Source organism: Sinocyclocheilus anshuiensis, unplaced genomic scaffold, assembly GCF_001515605.1.
Source record: "Sinocyclocheilus anshuiensis isolate Anshui unplaced genomic scaffold, SAMN03320099.WGS_v1.1 scaffold1024, whole genome shotgun sequence".
NCBI lineage: Eukaryota > Metazoa > Chordata > Actinopteri > Cypriniformes > Cyprinidae > Sinocyclocheilus > Sinocyclocheilus anshuiensis.
In genome coordinates, this window is record NW_015552843.1 from 1,115,289 (window position 1) to 1,132,022 (window position 16,734).

The 16,734-nt window shown below is 37.1% G+C and overlaps 1 protein-coding gene across 1 annotated transcript in view; it reads left to right on the forward strand.

Moving 5' to 3' along the window:
* Positions 1–16,734, forward strand: part of cacna1fb (calcium channel, voltage-dependent, L type, alpha 1F subunit) — a 41,658-nt gene that overhangs the window by 2,827 nt on the left and 22,097 nt on the right. Inside the window, exons 2-12 of the mRNA XM_016459841.1 lie at positions 2,028–2,355; positions 2,529–2,634; positions 8,488–8,627; positions 10,435–10,580; positions 12,698–12,850; positions 12,939–13,135; positions 13,247–13,350; positions 14,471–14,622; positions 15,862–15,936; positions 16,210–16,291; positions 16,650–16,676. Of these exons, the coding sequence (XP_016315327.1) occupies positions 2,028–2,355; positions 2,529–2,634; positions 8,488–8,627; positions 10,435–10,580; positions 12,698–12,850; positions 12,939–13,135; positions 13,247–13,350; positions 14,471–14,622; positions 15,862–15,936; positions 16,210–16,291; positions 16,650–16,676 (1,510 nt within the window). The remainder of the gene's footprint in view (positions 1–2,027; positions 2,356–2,528; positions 2,635–8,487; positions 8,628–10,434; positions 10,581–12,697; positions 12,851–12,938; positions 13,136–13,246; positions 13,351–14,470; positions 14,623–15,861; positions 15,937–16,209; positions 16,292–16,649; positions 16,677–16,734) is intronic.

Here is a 16,734-nt window from a genome sequence, read left to right on the forward strand (position 1 = left end):
AAATGTTCAATGAAAGTACTGATTGCTGTTATCTCTGGCTGATAGAATTCCCTTCAGTCTCAGAGGTCTTATGCATATAATGAAGTTATAATTCGCTATCTGCACAGTGTCCTCGCGATCTCTCTCTCTTGCCCCTCCCTTTACCCATGACTCTCTCTGTTAGCTGTCAGCTAGCTGTGCTAGAGGCTAACATCATGAATCCACAGGTACTCACATATGAAACCGCTGGCCCAGAATCCCGCTCTGCACCCCCTCTCACAGTGGGAAGTAGGTCACAGCTGTTACTGTGTGGTTCTCCTCACCTAGTGCAGAGGCCTCCCATTCATCAGAGACTGTGGCAGATTAGAAAGCTTTGTCTTCTTTATCTTGCTCACCCTCTTTAATATGACCAGAGTCATTCGAGTTTCATAGTTTTTTGTTACTTCCCTTTCTATCACTCACTCCTTTCCTGTGTCCAGATGATGAGGAACACTTGTTGTAGCAACTATTCAGATAGACATTGCCATGGAAAATATAGTAAAATTGAGTGACTTACAGTACTCTTTCTAACCAATACTTGTTACTCTTTACGTTGCATCCTAAACAGGTGTGATGTGATGAGACCCATGGCTCAACAATAAGGATGACCCACTGGCCTGGGGCAGTTTGGGGAGAGTTTCAGGCCAGGGCAGTTGAACTGTTAACTGAACTGTCACCTGCCCTGATGGGTCAGTCCTATATCTTAAGTTTGATAAAAAATGTAATGAATGAGTCGACGCCGATAGTCTTGTGGGCAGCATGCTGACATACAGCACTGTTGCGACACAGGTGTCCTGAGTTCGAGTACTGGCTCGTGGACCTTTCCTGATCCCACACCCTCCATCTCTTCCACTTCACCTGCTGTCAGCTCTACACTGTTCTATCATAATAAAGAAAAATCTAAAAGAAAAAAATTACATGAATTAAAAATGTGTAAGAGTAAGAAATTTATTTATTTTTTATTTGTAAAATGAGCAATAAAAATGTAAATATTATACATTTAAGATGATACATTTCCAATTACTATTTTGTTGTTGTTTTAGGGCAAATAAGCAAGTAGAAATTTTAACTACTGGCATGCAAGTGAGCGGGAAAAAAATCCTTATTGTTAAGCTCTGGTGACAAATAACAAGTCATTTCTGTCGACACTCGAAGAAAAGTTCACACAATCCCAGCCAATCAGGATTGATGTAATGTGAAGCAGTATTTTGGACCACTGCAATTTTATTCAAACTAAGTGACTAAGCTTGCTATGTTGGAAAAAATTTTTTTATTAACATACTGTAGGAGAGAAGCTTTTTTTGTTTGATGCTTTATCACATCTCAGGACAAGGCAGGCAACAGGACATTTTTTTGGGGGGTTTCACTTTTATAGGAAACTCTACCGAATACTAAAATAGCACATGTTTGCTTAATGTATGTTCTTATTGGTGCTTTAAGTGAACTTTAAAGTTCTAAGGGTTTGGGGTTGATAAGAAGTTTTAGTGTTTTTGAAGTCTCTGATGCTCGAGGAGACTACATATATTTGATCAAAAATACAGTAAAAACAGTAATATAATACAATTTAAAACAACTGTTTCTAATTTAATGTATTTTAAAATGTAATTTATTCCTGTGATAGCGAAGCTGAATTTTCAGCAGCCATTACTCCAGGGTTCACTGTCATACGATCCTTCTGAAATCATTCTAATATGCTGATTTCTTATCATTATCGATGTTGAAAAAAGTTGTGTCGCTTAATATTTTTGTGAAAATCATGATTTTTGTGGAAAACCTAATACATGATTTTTTTAGGGTTCTTTGATGAGTAGAAAGTTCAAAAGTTCAGCATTTGATTGAAACAAATCTTTTGTAACATTGCAAACGTTTTTACTGTTACTTTTGATCAATTTAATGCATCCTTGTCACTCATTGCCAATGCATTAGTTAATTTTCGTTCAGAGACTGGTTGTTTGCTGTGTCATCCAGACATATGACCCTTCATTAAGTGACTAAACCTCTGTCTTTAGGGAATGGGTACTCCAATGAGGAAGAGGAGGGTGGTGGCGAAGCGGAAGAGGAGGAGGAGGAGGAGGAGGAGGGAAGTGGTGGAGGAGAGGGCAATGAGGGCGATGAGGAAGAAACAGACGAGTGGGAGGAGAATGAACGGCCGAAGATGAACCATACGGAAACGCTCAACTCCACCACCAGCTCCACTGGAACGCAGAAGAAGAAGAGTCACCATGTGAAGAAGCAGGTCCAGGGCTCCAACCAAGTCCAACGCGCACCCAGAGCTCTTTTCTGCCTTAAATTAAACAACCCCATCCGCAGGGCCGCCCTTCACCTTGTAGAGTGGAAGTATCCATTACAACTCAGTCAATGACAGAAAACATAGCTTAAACTACTACTTTTAAGCTTTCAAACAGTTTACCTCTATCTGTTGTAAAAACATGTTGTAACTTGCTAAATAATGCCTGTTGAATGTAATGGCACTCTAATAAGATCACATTCACCTTAACATGTGACTCCAGACCATTTGATATCTTTATTCTTCTGGCCATCTTCGCTAACTGTGTTGCTCTGGGGGTCTCCAAGCCTTTTCCCGAAGACGACTCGAACGCCACCAACCATGACCTTGTAAGTATTGCTCTCTCTCTCTCTCTCTCTCTCTCGAGACTGTGAAATTGGGGTGGTGTGAATTTCAGTTCAGCTTAGAACTGAAAAGGGATTGAAGAACATTCATGGACAACCAACTTCTAGGTTTTTGTGCAAACATTAATGGTAAGTTCCTTCAGTATAGTTCCTTTAGTGTATTTTATTGAACCTTGTGGGAACGCTCAGCTCCACCCCCAGCTCCACCATGAGATATGGTTTGAAAAATTGTATATTGTAAGTAGGTAAAAGTGTGCAATAGCCACCAGAGAGAGCGAGAAGGTGTTTCCCTTCCAGGTGTTGTTTCATAATCAGATATATTGGGATGGTGCCCGGAACAGAGCGCTGACCGAATTCCTGCTGACCCATTTGGGAGGTGAGTTATGGATCTCAGGTGCAGTCAGACTCAGAAGCATGTGTGTTTATGTATTATGTAATATACATTTCTTTTCTAATGGTTTGTCCTAGCTGGTCTTTTCTGGTCTCATTCTGCTGTGTCTTTTGGTAGCTCTCTGGTTGGTTGTTTCCTGTTTCAGATGTGTTGGTTTTGAGCTCTGCTCTTTTTCTCAAAAAACTTTGAAGAGGTTTTTGTTCATTTCTTAGCTAGGTCTATTCTGACTGTAGTTTTACAGTATGTCTAAACAGAAGAACAGTGGCTTTAATTTTGTGTAATATTGCAACCACATGTTCAGAATGGACACAATATTTGTAATTTTTCTGCCCTCAGAATGCTGGTGTGATTTGATTAAAAAAAAAGTTATTAAAACAGAAAAGATAACAGTGGAGTCATTTCAAAGAAAGACATTTGTTGATGCTTGGACAGGAAGACATGATAACTCAAGTTAAGAATGTATGGAACTTTACATTTTATGTAGAATGTAAGCTACTATTGTATACTATTAGTAATAATGTATACTTTTTTGGGGGTCAGTAGTTTTTTTGTTGGTTTTTTTTGCTCCCCAATGCATGTATTTAATCAAAAATATGATAAAAACAGCAATATTGTGACAATTTAGTAATAAGTACTAAAGTTGGTAAAGTTTAGTGTGCATTTTGTTATCCCTCTGAAAATACAAACAAATGCACAGAGAAACACACACATGTCTCTCTCACACACACACACACACACACACAGGGGCATTGACCTCAAGCAAGAGCGTTTTGTCATGTGACTCACTTTAGCCACACTATTTTGAGTCCTACTGCTGTCCCAGTGTCAGAAATTTCTAGAAGCTTTGTACTTTGAATATAACAATTTGAAAATCAGTTGCCATTTTGAGGTAAAAACCCTTCTTTTTTGCTGTTTGATGATGTAGTATTACTCTGTAATCCCCCTCATCTCACAACCTCTCATTGTATCCCATCAGAGAGCGTCACATTTGATCCACTCAGCAGCCATTCTTAAAGGCACAGTTCCCCCAAAATCGAAAATCCAGTCATTGTTTACTCACCCTCATGTTCTTCCAAACCTGCATGACTTTATTTCTTCTGTGAAACACAAAAGAAGACATTTTGAACATTTGTCTCCACCGACTTTCATTGTATGGGCATAAAAGAGACATTTTTGACACGAGGATGAGTAAGTGGTGACATCATTTTCATTTTTGGTTTAAATCTCCCTGTGTTACTGTGATGTTGGCACCTGTATCTGAGACTGTAAGGCTTTAATTTGCTTGCACATTAGTGGCATCGAGGAAACAGAGTGCCTTTTTTATCCACGGCTGCAGTGAGGCATGCAACAATGCGAGGCTGCATGAGCTTGTGCGCACTACAGCTTCATTTGGGCATGCAAAGGTCACTGAGATGAGAGAGAAATCGTAAAACGAAAGAGAAGCTCCCCTAGCTATTGTTTCTCAGTAGGGGTTGGACCAAATGAAACACCTTTTGTTTAAGTCCAGAAATCCTTTCTTCACATCTCGGCACACTAGCACTTTCACTGGACTTTGCCAAATCTTTGCTGATGTGAGCCTCAGAGTTTGTCCCGCTGTCATCTCGAGTGTACAGGCGCGTATGACTGCGCCCCATTCATACTGAAATGCTCGACGTGTTGTGAAGTTCTGCAGTGGAGGGGATCTTCCCTAAGGCTTGTGTGAGAGAAACAGGAAGAGAAAGATAGGAAATGAGAGAGAGGAGACCAATCGAGCTGCATGTGATCAGGACCCTGAACACGACCCCCCTCGGGCATTGCCTCATGCCTGTCCCATCAGAGCACCGCTTTCTTTTTATAGAAAAAGAATTTGCATTCAAATGTAAGAGAAGTGACACCGCAGTGACAAAAGAGCCACAACAGGGCATAATGTGCATCCCAGATGAAAGATCACAGTGTAGTGAGCTGTGAGCTAATGAACGAATGACAGTGTTTTCTTCCAGAGTCAGCTTTTTTTGTGGGGTTGTAATATTCACTCGCTGAATTGCATACAGACTAGATTTACATATCAAGAGAAAAACACCAATGCTTTCTAGGAAGCAGTAATTGCAGTGAGCCTTTGTGTCAACCACTTTGAAACCATTTTCTTTGAAAAAAAAAATCTGAAATATTAGCAAACGGGAACCTAATGGTGACTTACATTTTTATAATAAAACATAGATAAAGAAATAGAGCTAAAATATCTTTTAATTATAGTCCCTCTGCTTTGACCAAACAAACATGACAAACTTATTCAAGTACAAGGGCTTATGGGTATTCCTGAAGTCACAGTGCTTTTCAGTAACACTGTAACTAATGCTAATGCTCAGTAGCATATGCTGTGATATGAAGTTCATAGCATTTAGCCTTTCTTTTCATTGCAGTTGTTATATTTCATGTTTTCGTTTCATTGTTACATTTCAATATATACACACACAGGTCAAAGTTTGGTTTAAATACAACTTTTTCATGTTTTTGAAAGAAGTCTTTTATGCGTATCAAAGCTGCATTTATTTGATCAAAGTTAAAGTAAAAATAGCAATATTGTGAGAAATTATTACAATTTAAAATAACTAATTTATTCCTAATTAATTAAACTCATTAAAATAACTAATTTATTCCTGTTATGGCATAGCTAAATTTTCAGCATCCATTACTCCAGTCTTAGTGACACACGATCCTTCAAAAATTATTCTTAATGGTTAATGGTAATGAACAAATTACAAATTATCTTCTGTTATACAGTATAAGTATGTTCACTGTTGGACATTGTTAGTGGACTACTTAAATTAATGACCGAGTTTAAAGGGGGAAAGTGTGTCCAAAGTGAATTTAAAGGGATAGATCTTTACTCATCTTAATTTTATTCCAAACCTGTTTGACCTTCTTCTGTGGAACATGAAAGAAGATACTTTGAAGAATGACATTGAGGCCCTCTGACAAGACATTTCTCAAAATATCACCTTTTATGTTCCACAGTAAAAAGAAAGTCATATAATTTTTAAATGACTCATGAGGGTGAGTAAATGATGACATCATTATTTTAATATTTGGGTGAACTGTCCCTTCAGTTAATGTCCACAAAGTGCCAATAATACCCACAGAGGAAACAAGTTTGCATTGAAATTGGAAAACAGAGTAATGCTTGATAAGAGTTAGTCTTCCTCTTTGTATATTTGTAGGATAACAGGACACCCAAATGATGTAAAAGAGAAAGAGCAGAGAGAGTGGTGGTCAGGGGAGATTGTACAAACTGCCTGTTCGTTTGGCTGCTCTAAATGCTCTTGGTCCCGATAAGCAGCTTACTCTTCCTCCCCTGTCTCTCATCACCCTTCCCCCATCACCCCGTTCCCTCTCTCTCGCTCTCCATCTTTGTTCTGATGCTTAAAGCAACACATCCTGGATTCCAGGTGCAAAGGAGGGGGCATGTATTTAATGAGTGTGTGTTTGCTGTCAGTCTCTTCTCTCACAGAGCTGGTTGGTCTTTCCCTCTGCCATATTGTTTGTTATATTTTACTGTCCATCATCTTGTTGTCTTCGGTTCATTACTCAAAGGCATTCAGCACTCTAAGCTTGTATGTCTAATTACCAGGGCTGTCAATCGACTGCAAGTTTTAATTGAAATAATTAGATGATTTGCAGACTAAATAATTGCGATTAATTGCACATATCAATATGTGCTGAGAAAAGTCTCCAAAATAAGATAATTCAAAGACATTTCACTATGTAAAAAAAAAAAAGCACTGAATAGTGACTTTTAGAAGTCAAAATATTGCCTATAGTTTAATTTTCCTAGCCTGCAGATTATATATATATATATATATATATATATAATTTAAACATATATTATTTATTATTATTATTTATGCAAATTAATTGCATTTATTTGTCTGCCAAAGAAAGGTTTTGAATGCTGTCATGGTCTGTCTGCTCATCTAAGAAAGGGAATATGCAGTTGAGAGCCTCAGAAATAGTTCATGGACGTTCTGTTCCTGTCGGTTTGCTTAAAGCTTCTGCTTTCTTTAGACAGAGACATATGGTCCAGCAAATGGAAGTTTATGCTGTATGCCACTTTACATTAAATCAAGGAAAGCAGTGTGTGCGAGTATGGTTATTATTGTCCATATGGTATTGTCCTCTGTCTTGTACAGATGGTGTGGGGTTTTTTGTGGTTAATTTGCTGTTTCTGTCTATATGTTTGTTTATGTGGAGGGAGTATGTGTGTGCACAAAAGTGTGCCGCCACAGTGGACAGGCTGCTGCCATACGCCAGCAGTGGCAAACGAGAGGGAGGGAGAGAAAGGAAAGGATGACAGATTAGTAATTCTTTGAAACGCTCACAGATTCCCCATTTTGAAGCTCAGGACCGGCCCTCTTTTGTCTCTCTCACTCGTTGTGTTGTGAACAGGTCATGGGGTCACACCAGTGCACACACTTGCCTAAATATACAGCATCATTTTTTACTGTAAACAATTAATATGCTAAATATGCTATTTTTATTGCATCTGCTTTTGAATATTGATTTGATGGTATGATTTGTGTGCCTCAAGCTTTCTTGTCAGATTTGTGACCATATTAATTGAACGACTACATGGAATATTTTAGTTTAAAAATGTTATTTGTCATTTAATTCATTTAAAATAAAATAATGAGGGCAAAAATTATTAAAACCTTTTATATAATTGGATATAAGATTGTATCATTATGAAGTTAAGTCCAGCCTGTCTGGAATGACATGAAGAAACTGAGACAGACTAAATCCAGAAGAACTGTGGCAACGTCTCCAAGATGCTTCAAGAAACCTATCTGCAAAGCTATAGTACTTTTAAAAGTTTTAGGCACTTGTGTAAAAATGCTGTAAAATGAGGATGCTGTCACAAATAATGTCATAAATAGATTTTCTTTATTAATTAACGTGTATTAACTAAATGAACTAGTTAACTATTAATTAATCAACTTTTGGTGTGACCATCCTTTGCGTTTAAAGTGTGACCATTCTTTGTGTTTAAAGCAGCTTTTGCTCTATAGGTGCACCTGCGCATATTTTTTCAGGTAGCTTTGCAGGTAGGTCTCTTGAAGCATCTTGGAGACGTTGCCACAGTTCTTCTGGATTTAGTCTGTCTCAGTTTGTTCTGTTTCTTCATGTCATTCCAGACAGACTGGATGATGATCAGATCAGATCTCTGTGTGGAGCACTGGCTGTTGTCAAAATCTCATTGGATTATTACAATTAATGGCAAAATTAGTGTTTGGAAACACTACAGCAAAAGATAGAAATAACTGAAATAAAACCATTTTTTAGATGGTGAAAATACTAGTGTTCTAATAATTTTGGCCACCACTGTATCAACCTTTCACAATCATTTTTAAAATTACAATCTGATGTGTGTATGTGTGTGTTTGACCTTTTCTTTTCTCTTTGTGTCTCTCCAGGAACAAGTTGAATATGTGTTTTTGATCATCTTCACCATCGAAACGTTTCTGAAGATCCTTGCGTACGGCCTCGTCATGCACCCAAGCTCCTACATCCGCAACGGCTGGAATTTACTGGACTTTGTCATCGTCATCATAGGGTACGGCACCATCTTCACTGCTCTATCCATCCCCACTTGTTTGTTTACTGTCTTTTTAATTTAAAAATGAGTCATAATAACCGGAGTGACATCACAGCCTTTCCTCCCATGATTCACTTGCATATTAATTTTCCTAGATGATTTTTATTCAGGTTGTGTAATGCCAGCAGCAGCTCTCTTATTCACAATTCTACTCTTGTCCTGCTGTTCTCTTTACCTCCTTTTTTTCCCTAATTTCTCCCTTTTCTCAACCTCTCCCTCTCGGATTATCTGGTCAGATCTGGCTGTCAATCCTCGCTCTCTCACTTTCTCGCTCTCTCATTGTGTCTTAATCTGACCTACAGAGAATAGGCACTACCCTTAATTTCACACACCAGGCTTTACATCCCTGTGGTAAATGTGTGTGTATGTGAAGTGTGTAAATACATGTTTCATCCACTTAAAAAAGAATCAGTCTTTCATAGTATGTTGCTATTTAAACTCATTTTCTTCCTGCGCACACCGTAGAGTGTATTTAAAGAGCGACAATCCCCAGAGCTCTGTCCGTCCTGCTAAAATGGGCCTAAACAGCTGTTCTGAGGTCATTAATGGCCAGTTGGTCAGAGTGATGGTTAATTATCTAAAGGAAGATGACTGTGCCAGGCATTTAGCGCCTTTTTGAGTATAATTTTGAGAGCTTTTTTTGGTATTGATTGGAGATTTCATTAAGCTCACAGACAGAACCGCTAATGGGCAGCTGGATCTGTTCCAAACACACGATATTACACATCATAGTACTGCTGCTTATAATACTGATGCCATCCCAAGAGTATTTGTGCGTGCGTGTGTATGCATGAAAGCACAAAGATAGCTGGGATAGGTGCCACAAATATTGTTGCCCAGCCAGCTTCCACAACACTTCAGTACGTTCATTTGGGAATAGAATTTTGCTAGTCACGCTGTATGTTTTCAAACCACTTTAATTGTGGTCATTTGTTTGGGAATCGGGTGACACTGGTCAAGCTGTATGTTTTTGACTTCCTAAAAAGAACCGGCTCATAAGTGCCATTTGTTCAGGAATCAGACTAGTCAAGTCAAGTCACCTTTATTTATATAGCACTTTTAACAATACAGATTGTGTAAAGTCAAGCAGCTTTACAGTGTTATATAGGACAATAGTGTGTCAGTAATGCAAAAGGACAATAGTAAACACTCAATTTTCAGTTAAAGGCAGTTCATCATTGAATTCAGTGATGTCATTATCCAGCTCAGATCAGTATAAATAGTATCGGTGCAATCAATTCGATGATATTGCTGGAGACTACACCAGTTACGCTCTATTTTATGGATTCACTGAAAAGAACCTAGCTTGTATAAGAGTCAACCATTTGGGAATTGGACTGGACTTTTTTTTTTTTTTCACCTTTGTCATCTCATATTCATTAGTTTTAGTCAGTTTTATTAAAACGAGTAACATGGCATCTAATTTTGGTCTATTTTTAGTTTTAGTTTTTTATATAAGAAAGTGTAGCGTCTGGACCAATCAAACACACAATATATATTTTGTAATTCGCTACAAAAGTAAGTGTGAAATTAAACCGAATATTCAAACACTCTAAATATTATTAAATATTATTATAAGATTTAACATATGAAAACTGTCTGCATTCAAATGTTTTTAATCTTTCATCTGATGAATATTTGAAGTTCAGATTTTAACGTAAGATCATAAGTTTACCTTTAATAATACATTATACATTTTATTATTTAATATGTATTTAATGAACCATATTTATGTACATTTGTTTTTGTTGTTTGTATTTTGCAGGTTGTTCAGTGTGGTATTAGAGACTGCTACTCATAAATCCGGTGAAACAACTTCCCACATGCCGGGGAAACCGGGAGGTCTGGATGTCAAAGCTCTCCGAGCCTTCAGAGTCTTACGACCCCTCAGACTGGTTTCAGGAGTGCCCAGTGAGTTTGTGTTTGTAATAGAAAGAAAATGAAGCAATTTAATTTGATGCCTGATTTAATCTGGTTTACATTGCTATGAACTATTTAATGGTATTTTCCCCACACAAGAATGTTATTGTGCTCCTAAGAAGGTATTCTGAGATGTTTTGTATGGAGTGATGTGCTTGTGTGATGCACCAGTGTTTTGAACAGTTACAATATTTGTGCATTGATCAGAGAGGCTGGTGTAGCCTGACCTCTCTATCGTCATACTTGGGTCTATAGATTCATTCAGCATCCTCACCAATGAGCTTGACTTATGGTTGCAACTGTGCTGTTTTGCAGTCATTTCAAAATCAGGCCCGCTGACACACGCTCCTGAATCATTAGCCCCTTTCACAAAGTAATACCAGTAAATTGCCATAAAATTACCGGAATGACTTTACCGGTAAATTAAAAAATGTGCTGTTCACACAGGCAATGACGTTTCGTGTTTTTACCAGTAAAGCACCATTCACACATTGGTTTCAAATTACTGGTAAATTCTGTGACATCATTAACCAGAAATGACCTTTAAACTGTTGCGCCTCCTGGTGTTGTGTTTGTAAGCATGGAAGGGTATAAGCGGTCAGTGTTTTATTGATGTTTTAATTTTTGTGTCAAACGTTCACATTCATGCAGCTGCTTTTGGCCCAGAGACATCATTAGACGACTTCAAACTGAAATACACAGTGCGGAGTAAATGCGTCTTCTGCGTCAGAATGTTATGATTGGCCCAGAGTAGATGTCTTACGTCAGCGCGTTCTGAACTTGTACGTGCTCATACCGCTAATCTACATTCTGCGTTCACGCATAGCATTATTCTGGCAATTTACTGGTAATGTTACAACTTCTCATACCCGTAAATTGCCAGAACGAATTTACCGGTATTTTTAAAAAGGTCCTGTTCACACATGATCTCTTAACGCTAATTTACCAGTAAAGTCTGAATGTGTATGTGTGGTCAAAGGGGCTATTGACCAACTAACCAAAAAGCCATTTATTGCTTGTGTCTTTACAATACTAAGGTGATGATTTCAAAGAGCGCTGTCCATGGTGCTGAAAACACAATTCCATTAGCTACTGTACAACAGAGCTCTGGCGAAGCTGGTCAAGATGGCAGAAAACAGGATCATGTTAACCATTGACTTATTCCACCATAGTACATTTAGAAGCTGGTGTGGATCTTTCCTGCCTACTGGCATGTATGATGGTATCTCTCCCTCGTGTGCTCACCTGCACGTTAATCCTGGCACTTCTCCCATTAAGCCAAGGTGACATTGATCTAAGACACTTCTTGTTCAAATACCCATTACTTTTGCCAGAAAACACACATTAAAAAATCCTCACTATGTACATCTGTAGTGCTATTATGTTCTGGCTGCCATTGTCTTGATTAAGGTAAATTGATGTTGGTCTCAGTCAATCAATCTATCAACCACTCAGTCAGTCAGTCATTTATATAAAATGTTTGAAAAAATGTTGATACAGATTTTTTTATTTTATTTTGACGATTATTCATGGTGTGACAAGTCACACATTTTGTCATGTTGAACATTATTTTTAAATAAAATGTTTTTGTTTACTAAAATTAGACTTCCTTTCAAATGTTTGTTGTCAGTAAGATTTTTTAAAAAGAGAAATTACTACTTTTATTCAGCAATGCTGCATTAAATTGCTCAAAAGGGACGACAACACATTACATTGTTACAAAAATGTATGTGATTGCCATCACAGGAATAATTTACATTTTAAAATATATTAAAATAGAAAACTGTTATTTTAAATTGTAATAATATTTCACAACATTACTGTATTTGTGATCAAATTCATGCATGTCTGGGTAAACTAAGGGACATAAACATATCTTACTGACCCCAAACGTTTGAACATTTGTGTATATGCCATGTTAGTAATTGAAAAATTGGCCTAAAATAAATAAACACGTCTTGTCGAATTTGCAAAAATAATAAAATACTAAACTGATATAATGGACAAAAACAGTCAGAATGGGAATGTTTCTTCTTATGCAAAAATACAGGTTTTGGGTTACAGATTGTGCTCTATTATGAGGATTTTTCTGCTCTGTGTGTGTGCAGGCCTGCAGATTGTGTTAAACTCCATCATGAAGGCAATGGTTCCCCTGCTGCACATCTCTCTGCTTGTCCTCTTTGTCATCATCATCTATGCCATCATCGGATTGGAGCTCTTCATCGGACGAATGCATCACACCTGCTATTTTATAGGCACAGGTAACTACACACACTCACATAAAATATTTATGTGAATTTTCTGTCACTCTCTGTCTTACTCCATCTGTCTGTCTCTTATCTTTCCCAGATAATTATGCGGACGATGATCCAGTCCCGTGTGCGTATGCGGGTCACGGTCGCCAGTGTGCTGCCAATGGCTCCGAGTGCAGGGGAAAGTGGGATGGACCGAACGGTGGCATCACTAACTTTGATAACTTCTTCTTTGCCATGTTAACAGTGTTCCAGTGCATCACAATGGAAGGCTGGACAGACGTCTTGTACTGGGTAACTACGTAAACTGTGTCTTCAGATTGACTGTAACATAATTATCTTTTAAGGAAGTGATTGTGTATGACACTGATACAGTTGCCTTTGCCTGTGTGTCCTTCTCTGTAGATGAATGATGCAATTGGTTTTGAGCTGCCATGGGTTTACTTTGTAAGCCTGGTCATCTTTGGATCCTTCTTTGTTCTCAACCTTGTGTTGGGTGTGTTGAGCGGGTGAGTTGATAGGATCGATGTGTTTATGGGCAAGTGTGTACGGTTGTCATCATTTTTTGTGGCTGACTTTGTCCCGAACACTTTTTTAAATATCCACAGTGTTGTATTCAGAATATACATTTTATCAGTTCAAGCATTTTCTGGGAATGCCTTCAAAAGTTTGGGATCGTTGATATGTTTTTGAAAGAAGTCTTTTACGCTCACCAATGATCAAAAATACAGAAAAACAGTAATATTGTAAAATATTATTACAATTTAAAAGAGCTGTTTTTAATATCTTAATATATTTTAAATTATAATTTATTCCTGTTATGGCAACCCTTATTTTTTCAGCAGCCATTACTCAATCTTAAATATTTTTGTTAAATATTTTAAGCTTAATTTTTTAATTTTTAATTTTTTTTTTTGGAAATGGTGATGAATTTTTTTCAGGATTGTTTGATGAATAGAAAGTTCAAAAGTACAGCATTTATTTGAAATCTTTTTTAACAAATATCTTTCCTGTCACTTTTGCTCAGTTTAATCCATCCTTGCTGAATAAAAGTACTCATTTCTTACTGACTCCAAAGTTTTGAATGGTAGTGTACTTATTTATTAATACCTATTTATGATCCACACATTTTTCTACTGACAAATGTAAAAATATGCAGAAAAATAGCAACTCAATAGTGTGCAGTTGATTTAGTTGATTTTTGCCTATTTCTAACCGTAATGTTATTGTTTATGTTTCAGTTTTGACTCTAAAAGCATGAATACCATGATAGATACATCACATGTGACAATTTATGTATTAAAACAGTTAGTCCATAACCCAATTAATATTTATGAGCTAAGACTTCTGCATTTCATGACATCATAAACTGTGCATTGTAACTTGTTTGCATATCTGTGATCGTTTAACAGAGGACAGCAGCAGCAGATATCAGATGTTTTTACTCACCTGAATGGAACAATCCCCAGATGCTGAGAGTAGCAGATTTGCAGAGTTTGATTTCCTGCAGACAACAGAATTCCCCAAAGATTCTGCCTTGTGCTGCTTACCTCTCCGTGAAAGTCCACAGTGTGTATTGTGCGTGTGTGCGTTTGTTTTGCTTGTCTAACAGGCCATACTTGTGTGTAGAGAATTCTCTAAGGAGAGAGAGAAGGTAAAAGCTCGCGGAGATTTCCAGAAGCTTCGTGAGAAACAGCAGATGGAGGAGGATTTGTGTGGATATATGGACTGGATCACTCAGGCTGAGGACATTGATGAGTTTGATGAGGACGGGAACAGACGTGAGATCTCTTCCTCTGTTTAACCATCTATACCGCTTTGTCCTTGATATCACTTGTTCATTGTTGATCACCTGTTTCTCCTATACCAGTTTACCATACAGAGACAATTAAGTAAGAAAGGGTTTTTGATCCCAAGGACCCCAAGTATGTTTATCCCTTTCTGAGGGCCTCCTAACTAAAATGGAATGACAGCTATATAATTTGATGTATAATGACTCATTCACATCATATGAGAAAAGTAGTAAGCATCATATTATAAAGACTAAGTCCAAAGCAAGTAATTAAAATATGATCTGTAGAATATTTACTTTGCATGATTTAGAATAAATCATCTTAGAATAGATAATAGAATAAAATAATTGGGATTAATCTTATGATTTCTGACCCTAATTTTGAAAGCAAAATGAGGCATATAATATAAAATAAAAATAAAATAGAAATATTCTAGATATTAAAAAAAATTATATTATACTATATATATAGTGCACATTTAATTAAAATGTAATGTAAAAAATGCACCCTCTTACAAACTGTTTTTGTTAATAGAAATAAAGTTGAAATAATTTAAAATAAGATGTCAATATTAAATGAAAAACTCAAACTTAAAACATTGGCAACTGAATAAAAAAATTATAAAAATGACTAATAAAAAGGTCAAAAAGCATGAAATGAAACCTAAAGTAAAAGTAAAATGAAAATTGAAAATGTAAAATAAAGTCTATTTAAAATAATAATAAATACTATACTGTTATATAAATAATACCAATATAACTGGACCACAAAAGATGAATCATTATTTGTACATCTCAGTTTGGAGTGGCAGAAATTACACATTTTACCTTTAACTGCCCTAGTGAAAATAAATATAAAATGTCTTTGAAATACATTTATTTCATGCTAAGTATACTACAAATACATTTACATATTTGTGTACTTAATAAAAATACCCTGCAATTGTACTTTTAGTATACTAAACTGGTATACTTAAAGTCTGTTAAATTGGAACAACTAATTTTGTACTTAATGCACTGTAATTGTGTGGAAGTTGTGCTGAGGTCCAGTTAAAAATATAGTAAACTGAGTACCCAATATACATTAAACATCTCATCTCACTATTGATGTTTGAGGTAAAGATTTCCCCACCCACCACCTGTTTTTCCATCTGTTCCGTTTCTCATTTTGTTCTATTCCATGTCTCTCACTCTTTTTCTCTCTCTGGATCTTTCAATCTCCCCTCAGGTGTGACCTTGCGTGACCTAGCTGATAAGAAGAGGGGGAAATTCGGCTGGTTCAGCCACTCAAACGAAACCCACGGTACGGCCAATCAGAACCAGACGCATGACCCCTTCACTCCCCCGCTGTTCTATATATAGCCCCCCTCAACTTTGTCTGGTCTAATTTTGTAATTTACATCTGGGGCTAGAAATCACATCTCTCGGTTGGACCCATATTAAGTGCTTTGACCCTATTGCATAGAGATTGCTTTTCTGTGTCAACTGTGTCAATGTGTGGCCGACATTATTCTTTCTCTTTGTCTCTCGTACCTATCCTTTTCTGTGTATCTTTCACTCTCTTCCCATGCTATAGCAAGTCTTCCAGCCAGTGAAACGGCCTCTGAGAACACTGAAAACATAGATGAGGAACACACTGATTGTTGTGCTGCTTGCTGGTAATAATATACGCACACATACATACCCACTATAATTAGAAACAGCATAACACACACCATTTGTCATTGCGTTGTCCTGCCAGCTTACTAATGGAAGTTGTTATCAGCCATAATGGAGTGTCATCCCTTAATTTCTCAGTTGCGGCTCATTATGTTCTCTTTTCTTTGTATTGTTTTTGCTCTTGCAAGTCAGTTCATTACTCTGGGTTTCTTTGGCTGTCTTTGTTTCAGTATCTGAACTGGATCTTTGTTAAGCGCAATGCATCAAAGTGCACATTTTGCCAATTGCTCTGTGTTGTGCTTGTCTTTGAGCTCATTGTTGTTTTGTTTTGTTTTGTTCACTGTCCTTTTACTTCAGCGCTCGCATTATGAAGATCCCGTGCTGGTGAGTCATTGTGAGGACAAACTAGTAGTTCAGGGTCCGTCTACTGGATATATAAACT